The 19,158-nt window shown below is 43.0% G+C and overlaps 1 protein-coding gene across 12 annotated transcripts in view; it reads right to left on the reverse strand.

The window, feature by feature from the left end:
• The window catches only part of fryl (furry homolog, like), a 594,162-nt gene that overhangs the window by 255,171 nt on the left and 319,833 nt on the right, over positions 1–19,158 (reverse strand). For all 12 annotated transcript variants that reach the window (XM_078547597.1, XM_078547607.1, XM_078547572.1 and 9 more), the window contains one exon: positions 11,699–11,831. In XM_078547597.1, coding sequence (XP_078403723.1) covers positions 11,699–11,831 — 133 coding nt within the window. The remainder of the gene's footprint in view (positions 1–11,698; positions 11,832–19,158) is intronic.

Here is a 19,158-nt window from a genome sequence, read left to right on the forward strand (position 1 = left end):
GTGGTATGGATTTTGAACAGGTCTAGCAACACAAGGCTGGACCATCCATGAGGTGCTGTGGACCATCAGCAGCAGAACTGTACTCAGCCATAATCTGTAACCTCATAGCCTGGCACATCCCCACTCTACCATTGTCGTCAAGCCAGGGATCAACCCTGGTTTAATGAAGAGTGCATGACAGAGGTATCAAAAATGAGGTATCAACGTGGTCAAGCTACAACTCAGAACTACTTGTGTGCCAAACAGCGTAAGCAGCAAGTGATGGACATAGCTAAGCGAACCCACAACCAATGGATCAGATCTAAGCTCTACAGACCTGCCACATCCAGTCGTAAATGGTGGTAGACAATTAAACAACTCACTGGAGGAGGAGGCTCCACAATTATCTCCAGCACATCAGTGCAAAAGATAAGGCTGAAGCATTTGCAACAATCTTCAGCCAAATGTCCCGAGAGGATGATCCATCTCGGCCTCCTCCAGAGGTGCCCAGCATCACAAATGGCAGTCTTCAACAAATTCAGGGAGGCAATGGCGTAGTGGTATTGTCGCTGGACTAGTAACCCAGAGTAATTCTCTGGGGACCGGGTTCAAATCTGGCCACAGCAGATGATGGAATTTGAATTCAATAAAAATCTGCCATTAAAAGTCTAATGATGACCATGAAACCATTGTCGATTGTTGTAAAGACTCATCTGGTTCATGAATGTCCACCAATGCCCTTTAGGGAAAGAAATCTGTCGTCCTGGTCTGGCCTCCAGAGGCACAGCACTCAAATGCCACTCAATTGTAACAAACCACTACAAAGTCACAAAAGAGGAATGAAACCGGATGGACCACCCGGCATCAACAACCTAGGCACCGGAAACGAAAGTCCTCCTTACTAACATCTGGGGGCTCGTGCCAAAATTGGGAGAGCTGTCTCACAGACTAGTCAAACAACAGCCTGGCACAAACATCCTCACAGAATCATACCTTACAGGTAATGTCCCAGGCTCCACTATCACCATCCCTGGGTATGTCCTATCCCACCGGCAGGACAGACCCAGCAGAGGTGGCGACACAGTGGTATACATTCGTCGGGGGGGAGAGTTGCCCTGGGAGTCGGGGGGGAGGGAAGAGTTGCCCTGGGAGTTCTTAACATCGACTCTGGACCCCATGAAGTCTCGTGGCATCAGGTCAAAGATGGGCAAGGAAACCACCTGCTGATAACCATGTACCGCACCCCCCCCAACTGCTGAATCAGTGCTCTTCGATGTTGAGCATCACTCGGCAAGGGTGCAGAAGAAACTCTAGCTGGGGAGCTTCAATGTCCATCACCAAGAGTGGCTCGGTAGCACCACTACTGACTGAGCTGGCTAAGTCCTAAATGACATAGCTGCTAGACTGGGTCTGCGGCAGGTGAGGGAACCAACAAGAGGGAAAAACATACTCAAACTCATCCTCACCAACCTGCCTGCCACAGATCCATCTGTCCATGACAGTATCGGTAGGAGTGACCACCGCACAATCGTTCTGTAGGCGAAGTCCCGCCTTCGCATTGAGGGTACCCTCCATTGTGTTGTGCGGCACTACCACAGTGCCAAATGGGATAGATTTCAAACAGATCTAGCAACTCAAGGCTGGGCATCCATGAAGCGCTGTGGGCCATCAGAAGCAGCAGAATTGTACTCAACAACAATGTGTAACCTCATGGCCTGGCAGATCCCCCACTACACCATAAACATCAAGCCATGGGATCATAAAACCATAAGACATAGGAGCAGAAATTAGGCCATTTGGCCCATTGTGTCTGCTCCGCCATTCAATCATGGCTGATAAGTTTCTCAACCCCATTCTCCCGCCTTCTCCCTGTAACTTATGATCCCCTTACCAATCAAGAACCTATCTATCGCGGTCTTAAATATACTCAATGACCTGGCCTCCACAGCCTTCTGTGGCAATGAATTCCATAGATTCACCACTCTCTGGCTAAAGAAGTTTCTCCTCATCTCTGTTCTAAAAGGTCTTCCCTTTACCCTGAGGCTGTGCCGTCGGGTCCTAGTCTCTCCTACTAATGGAAACATCTTCCCCACGTCCACTCTATCCAGGTCTTTCAGTATTCTGTAAGTTTCAATCAGATCCCCCCCTCATCCTTCTAAACTCCATCGAGTATAGACCCAGAGTCCTCAAACATTCCTCACATGTTAGCCTTTCATTCCTGGGATCATTCTCCTGAATCTCCTCTGGACCCTCTCCAGGGCCAGCACATCCTACCTGAGATACGGGGCCCAAAATTGCTCACAACATTCTAAATGTGGTCTGACCAGAGCCTTATAAAGCCTCAGCAGCACATCCCTGCTTTTATATTCTAGTCCTCTTGAAATAAATGCCAACATTGCATTTGCCTTCCTAACTATCGACTTAACCTGCAAGTTAACCTTAAGAGAATCCTGGACTAGGACTCCCATGTCCCTTTGCACTCAATCCCGGTTCAATGAAGAGTGCAGGAGGGCATGCCAGGAGCAGGGCCAGGCATACCTAAAAATGAGGTGTAAACCTGGTGAAGCTATAACGCAGGGCTACTTGTGTGCCAAACAGCAAGTGATAGGCAGAGGTAAGCGATACCACAATCAATGGATCAGATCTAAGCTCTGCAGTCCTGCCACATTCAGTCATGAATGGTGGTGGACAATTAAGCAACTCACTGGAGGAGGAGGCTCCACAAATATCCTCATCCTAAATGATGGAAGAGCCCAGCATATCAGTGTAGAAGATAAGGCTGAAGCATTCGCGACAATCTTCATCCAGAAGTGCTGAGTAGATGATCCATCTCAGCCTCCTCCAGAGATCCCCAGCATCACAGATGCCAGTCTTCAGCCAATTCTATTCACTCCACGTAATATCAAGAAATAGCTGAAGGCACTGGATACTGCAAAAGGCTATGGGCCCTGAAAATATTCCGGCAATAGTACTGAAGACTTGTGTTCCAGAACTTGCCATGCCCCTAGCCAAGCTGTTCCAGTAAGCTACAACACTGGCATCTATGTGGAAAATTGCCCAGGTATGTCCTGTACACAAAAAGGACAAATCCAACCTGGTCAATTACTTCCCCATCAGTCTACTCTTGACCATCAGTAAGATATTGGAAGGGGTCATCAACAGTGCTATCAAGCGGCACTTGTTCAGCAATAACCTACTCACTGATGCCCAGTTTGGTTTCCGCCAGGGCCACTCAGCTCCTGACCTCATTGCAGCCTTGGTTCAAACATGGACAAAAGCACTGAACTCCCAAGGTGAGGTGAGTGTGACTGCCCTTGACATCAAGGCAGCATTTGAGCAAGTGTGGCATCAAGGAGCCCTAGCAAAACTTGAGTCAATGGGAATCAGGGGGCAAACTCTCTGCTGGTTGGTGTCATACCGAGCACAAAGGAAGATGGTTGTGGTTGTTGGAGGTCAGTCATCTCAGCTCCAGGACATCACTGCAGGAGTTCCTCAGGGTAGTGTCCTAGGCCCAACCATCTTCAGCTGCTTCATCAATGACCTTCCTTCTATCATAAGGTCAGAAGTGAGGATCTTCGCTGATGATTGCACAATGTTCAGCACCATTCGCCACTCCTCAGATACTGAAGCAGTCCATGTCCAAATGCAGCAAGCCCTGGACAAGGTCCAGGTTTGGGCCGACAAGTGGTAAGTGACATTTGAGCCACTGTTATGAGGTGGCAGGTGATATGTGTCAGATGGGCCAAATCCCAGATCACTCAGCTCCTGACCTCATTAAAGCCTTGGTTCAACCATGGACAAAAGAGCTTTACTCCAAAGGGGAGGTGAGAGTTGACATCAAGGCAGCATTTGACTGAGTATGGCACCAAGGAGCTCTAGCAAAACTGGAGTCAATGGGAATCAGGGGGAAAAACTCTCCACTAGTTGGAGTCATGCCTAGCACAAAGGAAGATGGTTGTGGTTGTTGGAGGTCAATTTTCTCAGTTCTAGTACATCATTGCAGTAGTACCTCAGGGGAATGTCCTCAGCCCAACCATCTTCAGCTGCTTCATCAATGACCTTTCTTCCATCATAAGGTTAGATGTGGGGATGTTCGCTGATGATTGCACAATGTTCAGCACCATTCACAACTCCTCAGGTACTGAAACAGTCCATGTCCAAATGCAGCAAGCCCTGGACAAGGTCCAGGTTTGGGCCGACAAGTGGTAAGTGACATTTGAGCCACTGTTATGAGGTGGCAGGTGATATGTATCAGATGGGCCAAATCCACAAGGGAACCACAACTGTTTTGCAGCTTGTATTTATTACGAGAAGGTTTGTGCACTGAATTCAGAAGTAACGAGTCCACTAACAGCTTTATAGAGATTTCTAAAAATTAAAACATTTATTAACTAAAAAAAGATTTCAAGCACATAAGGTTACAGTTACTTAATACTATAACAAACCCAAAATTCCTAATTAACTTGACTCCCAACTACACACCCTATTAAGGTAACAGTCAAAAATAGACTTTAAATTTAGATAGGCAATCCAGTGGGTCTACCTGCACCACATGGACTGCAGCGCTTCAAGAAAGCAGCTCACTACCAACTTCTCAAGGGCAATTAGGGATGGGCAATAAATGCTGGCATAGCCAACAATGCCAACATCCCTTAAATGAATAAAAAAAAGTGGGGTCTCCAAGGCAGGTAGCTGGGTTATTATATGGTTAACCATACATCACAAGTGTGCAGGAACATGTGCTGGAAATAGGACAACAGTGGAGCGATCCTGTTAGATGGCGCAGGGCAATGCAAGTTTTCTCAGCTGACCCCAGGGCAGGGCAGATGTAGGACTCATCAATCATGATGATTATTTTGGAGCAGCAGCAGAAAATGTGAGGTTCTGTCAGCATTTACAGAGCCACTGCATCCCTTGGGAGAGAGGTTGAAGGAGTCCATCTGTAGCACGAATGCCATTATGTGACAGACCTTTGTGCTGTTGCCCACCTTCGTGGAAAGACTGGTTTCCAATATGGAGAATCAGACACAGCATTAAAGAGAGTGCATGCTTGACCTCACCAATGGTCTGCCAGTTTCAGCAGGATGGAAGAAAGCTTTACGTTGACCATTCCCAATGAAGTGCAGCAAATTGCTCTCCAGCTCTTAGCTGACAGGGAGCGCAGGTAGGCAATGAGAGGGAAGAACGAGGAAGAGCACGTAGGGATTGGGATTATGCACAAGGCATTTCCAGTCCTCCCTATTTGCTTGCCCCACCTCAGTCAGATCCAAAATGATATAATCTTGATAACCTTGATGAGTTTTCAGGGATTCCCAGAAACCTGTGCGCTGGCAGTTAACTGAAAAATACAGGGTTAAATCTTCAGACAATTGCCTTTCTGCGTATTTAAATCTCAAGAGTTGTCTGTGCCACAGGGGGTTTACCGTGCATCTTGAAATGTGCACTAGATAAGTGCAGAAGTCAGCGGGATCATGTTAGGTTCCCGCCTCCGGATTACTTAGTTCATGATTTATGTTTTAGAACATTACAATTAAAACTTTAATTCCTAAAACTAAGTTGAGTGCTGGGGGTAGGCCTAGTTTAATACTGGTATACATCTGATGTAAGTACAACTCAAACAAGCCTGAGTTAATTACAATTCAAAGGATGGACCATGTTGACTTAAAATGTCAGAGTCAAAGGGTAAGGGTCATAAAACAGAAGGCAGAGAAATTTAAGACAATGTGTTATGAACTGGTTAGGGACCAGTAACATTTTGCTTAAAGCAGACAAAGTTTGAAATCCCAGTTACCCAATAGGAGAATAAAGCCACAAGATTCCTAGGTGCTAAACAAACAAAATAAACTTTACCATACAAAGTCAGAAAAATAACACAATTTATAATATCCATCTTATACTCAAACATTCAGAATTAACAAAATAAATATGAATTAACAGGCAATCTGTGATTGAACAGACCACACTGCACATTAAATGGAAGATGCGACCAAGACAGATCCCACAGGTTTCTCAGCAACCCACCCACGTCAGTGGCCACAACTTCCTCAGAGTGGCAATCAGCGTCGCAGCCCAGCACAGTCGGATTGACAGAGGACATGGCCCCTTATTTATGGCACAAGCTGCCATAAGGTAAATTTAAAGCTTTGCAGAACACCTTCAGTCTGTCCGCAAGCATGACCCAGACCTCCCTGTCGCTTGCCATTTCAACACTCCACCCTGCTCTCTTGCCCACGTCTGTCCTTGGCTTGCTGCATTGTTCCAGTGAAGCTCAACGCAAACTGGAGGAACAGCACCTCATTTTCCGACTAGGCACTTTACAGCCTTCCGGACTGAATATTGAGTTCAACAATTTTAGATCTTGAACTCTCTCCTCCATCCCCACCCCCTTCCCGTTTCTTCCCCCTCCTTTTTGTTTTTTCCAATAATTTATATATTTTCTTTTCCCACCTATTTCCATTATTTTTAAGTGTATTTCCACCATTGTTTATTTCTACCTTTTAGTATTCCCCCACCCCCACTAGAGCTATCTGTACCTTATCTGTCTTGTCTTCTACTCTTAATTAGCACATTCTTTTAGATAATATCACCACCTTCAACACCTCTTTGTTCTTTTGTCTGTGACAGCTTGTGGTTATCTCCACCTATCACTGGCTGCTTGTCCCAACAACCACGCCCCACCCATAAACCAGCTTATATTTCACCCCTTTCCTATTTTTACTTAGTTCTGTTGAAGGGTCATGAGGACTCGAAACGTCAACTGTACTCTTCTCTGCCAGACCTGCTGAGTTTTTCCAGGTATTTCTGTTTCTGCTTAAGTTTAAAGATCTGATTGAAATTGACAGGCCAGGGAGAAGCTAAGTGCCTAAGGTAAGTGGATAGAATTTGGGGGATGTGAGGGGAAAAAAAAAAATCGGAGGTCGGGGAGTGGGGAAGGGTCAGACATCAATAGGGGTGTGGGGTGTTGGGTGGGGTGGGGTGGGGGGGGGGGGGGGGGGGGGGGTGGGGAGAGGGTGAGACACCAAGGGGGAGTGTCGGTAAGGAGGGAGATCCGATTGGGTCAGGAAGGGTTAGGGACTGCGGCCGGGGGGTGGGGGGAAGAGGGATGGGTGTCCAGTCAGGGTTGGGAGAATTCCATGGGGTGTCAGGGTGGTGGGGGGCGGGGTTGATTGTGGGGAATACAGTGGTGGGGGGGGTCAAGGAGTGGGGGAATACCCCTAGGCAGAGGGGGGGGGGGGGGGGGGCGTCCCATGGCAGGGGCTAGTCTGTGTCTATACAATAGTTACCCAGATGTTAGAAGGGGTTTTCATTCTAACTTTTTCTGATAACCTATTTGTGTAACAGAGCTGGAATCATCTGCAGTTTGCGATTTAAATCGCATTTTCAAGTGGTTCCCAGAGCAGGGCAATTGCCCAGAGGAAGTTTGTGCCTGATCTTTGAAGGGGTTCCCCAGCACATCTTTGGGATACTCCCAAAATCTGACACTGGGGAGCTCGGAAGTTAGGGCCCAATATCTCTTTAAAGTTTTGTCTCCCTCAGGAGCGATTTCAACTCTTCACTTTCAAAGTTCTAGTCTCTGAATTCTCTCAAAAACCACCAACTCAGACTGCCTCCCTGACTGCTCCTCCCTGATAGTTGAATCTCTTCTCCTGAGACTCCATTCCATAGGATTCACAAAGCTGCACTCCCATCTCTAATTACTGGCACAATTCCAACTCTTATGCAAACTGCTAGCTTCACGAAGCTGGCACTGCCCCTGGGTTTCTCCCAACTCCAGTCTCCTGGTTGTACCAAGCCATAAATGGCTCCCAGGGATTCTTCTGAGCCCCAATTGCCTCCAGTGTGGAACCAGCGACCTTCTGCTGCTTTCTCAGCTCTCTAGGGTTTGCCTTAGCCCTAACTGCTAACAGCAGCACCTTTTCGGTATCCTGGCTCTACCCCTGCTGCAGAACACCCTCTCCCAGCAAATACACAGGTAAATAAAAATGGGAGAACCGTCTGAAACTTCACCCAGCTCCATTATGATGCAACCTTTCAACGTTCACTGAATGCTTTCAAACTAACTTTGCAACAACTCCCAAAACAAAGCATCTCTCTGGACTACGTTTTGCAAGCAGTGTAGACATCACATCTCTAAGTAAGCCCACCTGATGTTCTATGGTCTTACCATTTTAGCTGTTAACCCCTTCAGCCAACATGGCCCCAACCTTTTATAGATTCAAAGCTGCTTTTGTTGCATTTATCCCATTTTCTACGTTAAACTTTAATCTTCCCAGAACTAAACATTACCTCTAAAATATTAACATGAACCATGAACTAGATATTCGTAACACACAGATGACCCATCTTTGAGTCTTTTGGTGGAGACATGACATCTGCAATCATTTCAGTGAAGGCAGTCGAGAAAAGTATTTTTGTTTTGGGAGTTAGAGCTAAATTAGTTTAAAAGCATTCAGTAAACCGTGAAGGGTTGCAAAATCAATTTATTCTCCATAACAAAGGAAACATTGTAAATTAGGGATAAGGAATCTAAAGGTCTGTTTGAGAACTTCTCAGAGCATGCCACACCCTCATGGAGGTGGGTGGAACTTAGGGAGATTTTCTGGTTCCAATTTATCTGGATATTTGCTAAGAGTTTTAACCGAAACCTGGATTTTGTGTGATGTAGCTCACTGATAGGAGATAGCCAAAAGTAAATGACAGGCCCGCACCGAAAGCAGAAAAAATGCTAACTTCATCAACGGTCACGTGGAATACAGGTGAGACATAATCTCAGTTTGGATTTTGTGAGGGAACAGAAACGAATACCTGATTTGCAACTAGAGAAAAAAACCTATGTGGCCCTCACAGAATCTTGTGGCAAAAGAATTATATTGCACATCCAGCAGATTGGCTTGGAAGCATCGAGAAGGAAAACAAGGGATTGAGGCATCCACAATAAATAGAAGGTAAATGAAAGTCTACTTTTCAGAATAGCTGGAACTTAGGAGAACTAAAATAACTACCACAGGATTGTGGCATACTTTGGGTGGTCCCCACAGAAGTAAATAACCTTAAGCGGGAAGTGTCTTATAAAGAAAAGGCCTGGGGGAAGTAAGGAGTAAAACTGAATGCATAACATACATAGCTACAACTTATAGTGTTAAGACTGTGGTTTTTTTTAAAATACAATAAATTGTGCGTTTTGTTGAAAAACATCGAATATTGAGGCATTGTTTTGTTAATTGCTGGGTGTTCAGATTCCTCTAAATGTTAACAGCCCCGAAATGGATCGTAACACCAGAAACATTGACATTTATTTCTTATTTAACCTCCCACACGGAGCTACACTCGTCCTCCCTGACAGGTTAAACTTCACATTGTGTTTGTGCCAGACCTCTGAAAGAGCTATTTAGTTAGTCCCACTCCCCTGCACTTTATCTATAGCAGTCCAAATTTTTCTGTTTCAAGTGTATTTTCGATTCCCTTTTGAAAGTTACGATTGAATCTACTTCTACCACTCTTTCAGGGAATGCATTCCATATCATAACAACTTGCTTCTTAAACATTTTCTCATTTCTCCCCCAGAATTTTTCCTCAATTATCTTAAATCTACGTCCTCTGATCATCCGCTCAGTGGAAACAGTTTTTTCCCATCTATTTTATCAAACCTTTCATAATTTTGAACACCTTTATAGAAATTCCCTTTAACCTGCTCTACAGTAAGGATAACAATCCCAGCTTCTCTCATATCTCTATATAACTGAACTTCTTCAGCCCTTGTATCATTGTGGTAAAATTCCTCTGCAGTAATATATGATTATGACTGATAATACATTCACAGTACATTTGCAGTTCACAACTGAACACAGCATAATTTACTACAGCTTATGACTGCAGTAGGTTAAAAATTAAGAACAGTTAAATTTTATTAAACAAATATTCCTTAAGGAACTCTGAACTGGGGTTCAAATTCAGCTGAACCAAAAAAAGGTGTAATTCGCCCACCCAACTATTTCATAATTCTTCAACCATTTTTTAAAAAATCAAACCGGTTTTACAGCTCACAGTTAAAGAATTCAGGTCTCAATTCCACTGGCCACGAATAAATCTGTAGCACACAGTATTGAAGGCCTCCCAGCTGAAGAGAGGCAGACTTTGGAGGCTTTACAGACAATATCATGCTTTATGAGCAGTTCCTCGTTCATAAAAAGATATAAAGACAAATCAACTCACACAAATCAAATGCAACATGAAATCCTGATTCTGCACAAATTGATGCAAAGTTATCAAATGATATCAAATGGTCTCTGCCTATGCATCAGACTGGAAACAAAAGTCAACCAATGTCAGGCCTTTCAGTAAACATGAAAAATAAGGGTGAATAAATGAAAGTTAGCATGAATTGTTAGAAGTAAACTGTTAAATCATGCTTAACTAATTGTATTGAATTTTTTGGTGAAAGTTGATGAGGGCAATGCAGTTGATGTTGTTTATATGGACTTTCAATAGGCTTTAAATTAGATAACACATAAGGGATTTGTTAGCTAAATTAACAGCCATGGAATTGAAGGGGCACTGGCAGCGTGTATACGAAATTAACTAAGGGACAAAAAATTGAGTAGTGGCAAATGGTTTCAGGCTGAAAGGAAATATATCAGTTCTGTTCTCCCCAGGGGTTGTATTTGGATCACTGCTTTTTTTGTTATGCATTCATGTCTGGGACTTTGATACATAGATTACATGAAACTCAGAAATGCAATAAACAACGAGGAGAATAACAACAGACTTCAGGAAGACATAGTTTTATGAAATAGGCAGACACATGGCAGATGAGTTTAACACAAAGCACTGCGAAGTGATACATTTTGGCAGGAACAATGAGACAACTCAATATAAACTAAATATCACAAAAGGTGATTAAATATCAAGGTGACCTAGGGTACAAAATATTTGAAGGTGGTTGGACAAGTTGAGAAGGATTGAGAAGGTCCTTGGTTGTATTAATTGAGAAAGAGGGTACATAATAAGGAAGCAATGCTAATACTTTATAAAACACTGATCAGGCCCTAACTGGAGCATCATGTTCAATTCTGGGCATCACACCTTAGGAAGGATCTCAAGACCTGACAGGAGAGACAGAAGAGATTTGTTAGAATGACACCTGATGGTGAACTTCAATTATGTGGAAAGACTAGAGAAGCTGGGGCTATTCTCCTTGGAGCAGAGAAAAGGTTAAGAGGAGATTTGACAGTGGCGTTGAAAATTAATAATGGTTTTGATAGAATAAATTTTTAAAAAAGTTTCCAGTGGCAGAAGTTTCAGTAACCAAAGGTTACAGATCGACGAGGATTGGCAAAAGAAGCAGAGGCGACATGAGGAAACTTCTTTACACTTAGCAAGTTGAATGCACTGCTTGAAAGGTTGCTAGAAGTAGATTCAATAGTAACTTGCAAAAGAGAATTGGATGAATGCTTGAAGGAAAAAATTTACTGGGCTATGGGGACAGAGCTGGGAAGAGGGACTAGTTGGATAAGCCTATCAAAGAGTCGGCACAGGTGACAAGGCTGCTTCTGTGCTGCATCAGCCTATAATCCCAAATGAAAGCGTTTTCATAAAAAGTGATTTCTTGGCAATATTAAAATTCTAAGTAAAAGCATGTTAGTTGTTATTAATGCTGATATTCCCAAAGGAGGTTTTATCCATTTCTGATTTTTTTTAAAAATGTGTATTCGGTGCTTACGTGATCATGTCTTCAGGCTCCTTGTTGGACATCTGTACGTTAGTCATACTCATAGATCTTCCCACCTCCTTGTCCAAATGTCTGAGAATACTATCAAGAGCCTTCCTCACTTGGGGATAGTAAAACGACATCCCTAGTGGACAAAGATGATTTGGCACTGTTATTACACTAACTTGTTCAAATTTTTGAACAAAAACAAAATAATTAAGCAAATCTGAATTGTCTATAAGGAAAACTGTTGGAAATAATATTATGAGTAACAGATCCAGTCGGCATTTATTTTAAATTAAAAGTTTTTCGGACATAAAACAAGCACTAGTTATTAAAAATGCTAGGAGCATAACTGATTAATTACAAACAAGCTGGATCTGATGTCAATAGTGGAAAAATACAAAGGCCCGGATTTTGCAGTGGTAACGATGGGGAGACTGTCAGCATTTGTTGTCATTACTCCTCAAACTGACAGCAACTTTGGGAGTCTGCACAGGTGTGGAATAAAGCGTAAAGTTTATGTCAGTAATTCTATGCTGTTCAGGATGCCCACAGAGTGCAATCCATAAGCAATCTGTTTATCTGTTCAATTCTGTTTAATTTATGTTTATGTTTAATTGTGCTGTAAAAATCATTGACAAAGTCACACCTTGTGAAATGAGTTACAACATGGTTTTTAATAAAATATTATTTTCATAATTACTGTTAAACGCACTCGTTCGCCTTGAAAAGCTCATTTTATATTTATGGAACGTCAAATTTCTCCCTGATGAGGAATTCCACATAATTTTAATGTTCAAAAGTTGTCTACAATATCTTAGCTTCTATCTCAATCTAATCATCATTTATTTATTTCATTTTCTGAAAATTTAAATTAAAAGTGAAGCAATTCAGTGCTTTTACCTGCCTAGTTTGCTGTCTGTGAAAACTTCAATGTGATTGGGTGCTTACCCTGCTTGCTGACATCACTGCTACCAGACACCTGAAGATCCCCTTGACTTGGTGCCAGATTTAAACTACTGTCAAGAAAGGGAAAGCCTGCACCACAGAGATGGTAAGATCTTTGTGGGCAGTGTCTTTGAGGTCAGTGGTGAGTGCTGTTGCTTTGCCACTGACTGCAAAATCTAAGTGTATTACAGAGCAGGCATCCAAGGGTATCTAACAAGAGTAAAGGTACTTTGAAGGTAGAGAGTGAATTATTAAGTCATAGAGTTATACAGCACAGAAACAGGCCCTTCGGGTCCATGCTGGCCATCAAACACCTATCTATTAAAGCACCTATAAAAGCTATGATATACTTTTATTTATGTATTTTATGTGTCTTTATCTCCAAACCCAGGGAAATGTACAAACATGCATTTATGGAAGACAAATTTATTTTCATTACTTAGTATAATATTTTGTGAATGATAGCACAGGGATGAATATTTTACACCACATGTGTAGACGGAATATCAATGGTGCAGTTTATTTCCAAACTCAGCAATTTTGGCTTCCTAAATCATACCAGACATCATACAACATATAAAATAATGAAGTATTTTAACCTGTTCTCTTCGCTTACTATAAAGAAAATTTTAAACTATTAGTATTTACTCAGTACAATTCAAAGCTATTTCATTAGGATAGGGAAAAACAGCTATTAATTCCTCATGAGGAAATTTCTCACGTGATAAGGAAATTGAAAATTTTTCTGTAATTATGTTTTGCAATGAAAATACGGTATTAACATACTTAGAAGCTGCATACTAATTTCTACTGCCTGTGTCTTAAATCGCAGCAACTCCTATTCCCCCATCACCCCGGTGCTTGCTGCCCTACATTAGCTCCTGGTCAAGACACTGATTTTAAAATTCTCGCCCTTGTTTCAAATCCCTCCATGGCCTTGCCCCTCCCTATCTCTGTGACCTCCTCCAAGATATCTGGGCTCCTCCAATTCTGGCCTCTTGTGCATTCCCTATCATAATTGCTCCAATTGCTCCATAACAGGTGCATATGCCCCAAGACTCTGGAATTCCCTCTCTACATCTCTCTGCCTCACTTTCCTTCTTTAAGACAGTTCTTAAAGCTTAACTCTCTGACCAAACTAATAGCTCCTTATGTGGCTTTTTAAAAAATTCATTCATGGGATGTGGGCGTTGCTGGCTAGGCCAGCATTTATTACCCATCCCTAGTTGCCCTAATTCAGAGGGCATTTAAGAGTCAACCACATGTAGGCCAGACCAGGTAAGGGCGGCAGATTTCCTTTAGTGAACCAGATGGGTTTTAACAACAATCGACAATGGTTTCATGGTCATCATTAGATTAGGCTTTTTAATTCCATATTTTTATCAAATACCATCATCGTTCGAATCTGGGTCCTCAGAGCATTTCCCTGGATCTCTGGATTACTAGTCCAGTGACAATACCACTACGTCATTACCTCCCCTTGGTATCATACTTTGCCTTATATTGCTCCTGTGAAGTGTTTATGGACACTTCATTACATTAAAGGTGCTATATAAATACAAGTTGTTGTTGCTTCAGTGTGCACACCTGACAGATTAACTCAACAATTGCACCATAGAGGACCAACAGATTAAGTCTTCACATTATGAAACATCAACCTAGAAAATAGAGAGAAATAGGAAAATAGAACCAGTGAGCAAGGAATATAAAATATATTTCGACTGCATAATCCTCTCTACATTCAAGGTCATTACTTATGAGTCCAATATCATTTAGCAGTTCCTGTTTTGGGTGAACCATCCAATCTATCCTGCAAGCATCTCTGCTTCCGTGTTCTTTCTCTTCTCTCATATTACAGGAGAATTTCACAGGTGCCCTCCAGCAACTTTCTCAAGTCACCAGTCATCACATTTAATGCTGGATGATAAATCTGCATATCTTTTGAGCACCAGGCACTCTAGGCAAGAAAAGAAATTCACCTTCACTCATATCTAATAGACCTAAACTTCCAACAAGAATCAATAGGAAACAATCAGCATTGGAAATCCTGATCATTTTTCCCTCTTCCTAGCTTGGGGGCATTGAAAAATTGTAACTCTCCAAGGCTACACATTTGCTCTGCAGTCCTGCCACATCTAGTCGTGAATGGCAGCAGGCAATTAAACAACTAACACGAGGTGGTGGCTCCATGAATATCCTCATCCTCAGTGACAGTAGAGCCCAGCATGTGAATACAAAAGACAAGGGCGAAGAATTTGCACCATCCTCAGACAGAAATGCTGAGTGGATGATCCATCCCAGCCTCCTCCCACCATCACAAATGCTAGTCTTTGGCCAAAATTATCAAGCTTTTCAGCAAAAATAACAAGAAATGATAAAGCGTAAAGACTATGGGCCCCAAAAACAATCCAGCTGTTATGTTAAAGACTTGTGCTCCAGAACTAGCCTCATCTCTAGTCAAGCTGTTCCAGCTTGTATCTGACGGCAAAGTGAAAATTTGCCCAGGTGTATCCGGTCCACAAAAAGCAAGACAAATCCAATCTGGCCAATTACCACCCCTTAAGTCTCAATCCTCAAAGTGATGGAAAGTACCTTCAACACTGCTATCAATGGCACCTTGTTCACCAATGCTTAGTTTGGGTTTCACCAGGACCACTCAGTTCCGGCCCCATTTACAACGTTGGTCCAAATGTGGACGAAAGAAATGAATTCCAGAGGTGGTGAGAGTGACTGCCCTTGAAATCAAGGCAGCATTTGACCGAGTGCGGTATCAAAGGACCTTGGTAAAATGGAAGTCAATGGGAATCAAAGGAAAAATTCTCCATTGGCTGGAGTCCTACCCAGTACAGAGCAAGAATGTTGCAGTTGGAGGACAATCATCTGAGTTCCTGAATATCGCTGCAGGAGATTCTCAGGGTAGTGTCCCCCAATTCAGGACCTTTATTTCCCGTCCATCTTTGTCCTTTTCCACAACTACCTTAAATCTTAGAGTTATGGTCACTATCCCCAAAATGCTCCCCCATTGACACTTCTACCACTTGCCTGGCTTCATTCCCTAAGATTAGGTCAAGTATCGTCCCTTCTCTTGTAGGACTTTCTACATGCTGGCTCAAAAAGCTTTTCTGGATGCACTTTAAGAATTCCGCCCCTCTAAGCCTTTCACACTAAGACTATCCCAGTTAATATTGAGGGAGTTGGAATCCCCTATTATTACCCAATTATTTTTACACTTCTCTGAGATTTGTCTACATATCTGCTCCTCTATCTCCCTGACTCTTTGGAGGCCTATAGTACACTCCCAGCGAAGTGATTGCCCCCTTTTTGTTTTTAAGTTCTACCCATATGGTCTCATTTGAGGGGCCTTCTAAGATACCATCCCTCTTTACTGCAGTAATCGACTCCTTGATCAATAGTGCAATGTCACCTCCTCTTTTACATCCCTTCACCATCACGCCTGAAGGTTCTATACCCTGGAATATTGAGCTACCAGTTCTGCCCTTCTTTCAACCATGTCTCTGTGATAGCAACAATATATTCCCATGTGTTAATCAACACCCTCAATTCATCTGCCCTACTTGTGAGACTCCTTGCGTTAAAATAGATGCAATCCAGCTTTGCATTATTCCCTTGTGCCTTAACAGGTCTATATTTGCTCTGCCTTCCAGGCTGACTTAATTTCTCTTCTTTATTTGGCTGTGCATCACCCCCTACTCTACCTCCACTCTACTTTCCATTAGTTTAAATCGCCCCCCAACAGCACTAGCAAATTTCCCCGCAAGGATGTTGGTCTTGTTCCGATTCAGGTGCAACCTGTCTGACGTGTACAGGCCCCACTCTCGCCAGAAACAGGCCCAGTGATCCAGGAAACTAAAGCCCTCCCAACTGCACCATCTCTTCAGCCACGCATTCATCCTCCGTATCTTCCTATTCCTATACTCACTAGCACGTGGCACAGGGAGTAATCAAGAGATTACAACCTTTGAAGTCGTGCTTTTTAATCTGCTACCTAGCTCCCCAAATTCTTGTTGCAGGACCTCATCCCTCTCTCTATCTATGCCGTTGGTACCAATGTGAACCACGACCTCTGACTGTTCACCTTTCTCCTTCAGAATGCCCTGCAACCATTCTGTGACAGCCTTGACCCTGGCACCAGGGAGGCAACACACCATCCTGGAGTCAAATCTAGTCACAGAAGTGCCTGTCTGCATCCCTATCAAGTCTCCTACCAATATTGCTCTTCCACTCTTACTCCTCCCAGCTTGTGCAGCTGAGCCACCCACAGTGCCGTGAATTTGGCTTTGGCTGCACTCTTCAGAGGAACCTTCACCTTCATGGTTTTCCAAAACAGAAAAACTGTTCTTGAGTGAGATGCACTCTGGGGCTTTCCGGACTACCTGCCTCCCTTCTTCTGACTTGTGGTCATTCATTCCCTCTCTGACTGCACTTCCTTAAGCTGCAGAGTGACCACATCTAAAAACATGCTATCCACGTAACCCTCAGCCTCGTGGATACACCGCTGTGAATCCAGCTGACACTCAAACTCTGAAACCCTTTGCTCAAGCTGGTCAAGCCAGCGGCACTTCCTACACATGGTCATCCAGACTGCAAGGAGTGTCTAAGAATTCCCACATGCTGCAGGCTATATGACACACGAGACTGCCATACTTTTTTTTGTTTTTAATTAAAAGACTATTTCCTTAAATTTAAGCCAAGTAGAAAACTATTTAGTTTTGCTTAAAAAAAAACGCTGAGACTCTTACCTTCTATAATGGCGCTTTAAAGTGGAAAAAAAAAACAACTTACCCACTACCTACCAATCAGCTCGCTCCCTTGTCCTGACGTCACTCCTTTCAAATTCCAGCACTGCCGAGTGTCTGGGTGAGAATTGCTCCCTCACCCAGGGTAAGGTAAGCTCCGCTCTGCTCTTTATACAGCAGCTCCGCTCTCGCTCTTTTCTATTGTTTCACCTTTATTATTTATTTAATTCCTCCCCCCAATCCTTAAGTTACTAATTTAATAGTAATCAACAAGTGATAGTTACGCAGCTGCTAATTCAAATTTAAAACAAAGCTAAAAATTGAATACTCACCAGTCAATCACCTGCCTGCTCTCCTGTGACGTCATTCTATGTGCTTTCAGTGTTAGTTTGAATCACTGTTTTGAGCCTCTGTCTCTCTCCCCCACTCTTTATTCATTCTCCGCACTATTTTCACCCAGGGCCACTCTCGCTCCTGCCGCTGATAGCGGGGCCTCCGTCTCTCTTCCCTGCTCTTTATTCACTCTCTCTCTCCACGCTGTTTTCACCCAGGGCTGCTCTCGCTCCTGCTGCTGATGGTCTGACACCAAGTGGTCAACTTATTTTATGAGCCAGGGCACTCAGACTCAATTCTTTCCCCCACCATGACCCATTTCCTCTAATGAGGAAATTGTTTTCTACCCTTTCGCCAGTTTCTTTTCCACTTCCAGGGTTTATTCTGAATCACCATATCTTTGAGTTTGACAAGCCTTTCAAGAGTGATTTTATCAAATGCTTTTCCACAGTTGACTTGGGAGTTGCTTTTTCAAAGCCATTAAAGAGATTAACCAGGCTTCTTATTTTTTTTCTGAATCAGTGTTGGCTACTGTTTACTAGGCAGTATTATTAAAATACTTCTCAAATTCACTCCTGACAAACTATTTCAGAGTCATAAGGACTCGAAACATTAACTCTTGTTTTTTTTCTCTCCACAGATGCTGTTAGGCCTGTTGAGTTTTTCCAGCATTTTGTGTTTTTGTTTCAGATTTCCAGCATCCGCAGTATTTTGCTTTTAATCTATTTCAGTGTTTTACTTGGAAAGGCGGTGAAAATAAGGGGTACATAGTTTTCTGTTCTTTCATTCCTTTTTGATAAAAGCAAAACATTAGCATGTTTCTAATCTACTGGGAACCAAACTGCCTCACCCCCGCCAACCCCTCACCCCCTGCAAAACAAATGTCCTGTATACCTTTCATCAATTTTTCACTCTTTTTTTTTTAGCATCCTGGGATTTAAAAGGAAAGACTTGTATTTACATAGCAGCTTTCACAACTGCCCAGACATCTCAAAGTGCTGATGAAGAGTCAGACGGGCTCGAAACGTTAACTCTGTCTTCCTCTCCACAGATGCTGTCAGACCCGCTGAGTTTTTCCAGCTATTTTGTTTTTGTTTCAGGTTTCCAGCATCCACAGTATTTTGCTTTTATCTCAAAGTGCTTTACAGCCAATGAAGTTTTTTTTTAATGTAGCCACTGTTGCATTGTAGGAAACATGGCATCTAATTTGCTCACAGTAAACTCTCACAAACAGCAATGTGATAATGACCAGATTATCTGTTTTTGTGATGTAGATTGAGTAGTAAATATCAACCAAGACACCAAGGGTAACTTTCTGCTCCATTACAATCAACCCCATCTGAAGCCCGCATCGCCTTGTGGAAAGACCGGCTTGCCAGTCTCGAACAACCCCCAGCGATGGAAATTCTACCGGATGAAAGCCTTCCCCCA

This window comes from Cetorhinus maximus, chromosome 1 (assembly GCF_964194155.1).
Source record: "Cetorhinus maximus chromosome 1, sCetMax3.hap1.1, whole genome shotgun sequence".
Lineage (NCBI taxonomy): Eukaryota > Metazoa > Chordata > Chondrichthyes > Lamniformes > Cetorhinidae > Cetorhinus > Cetorhinus maximus.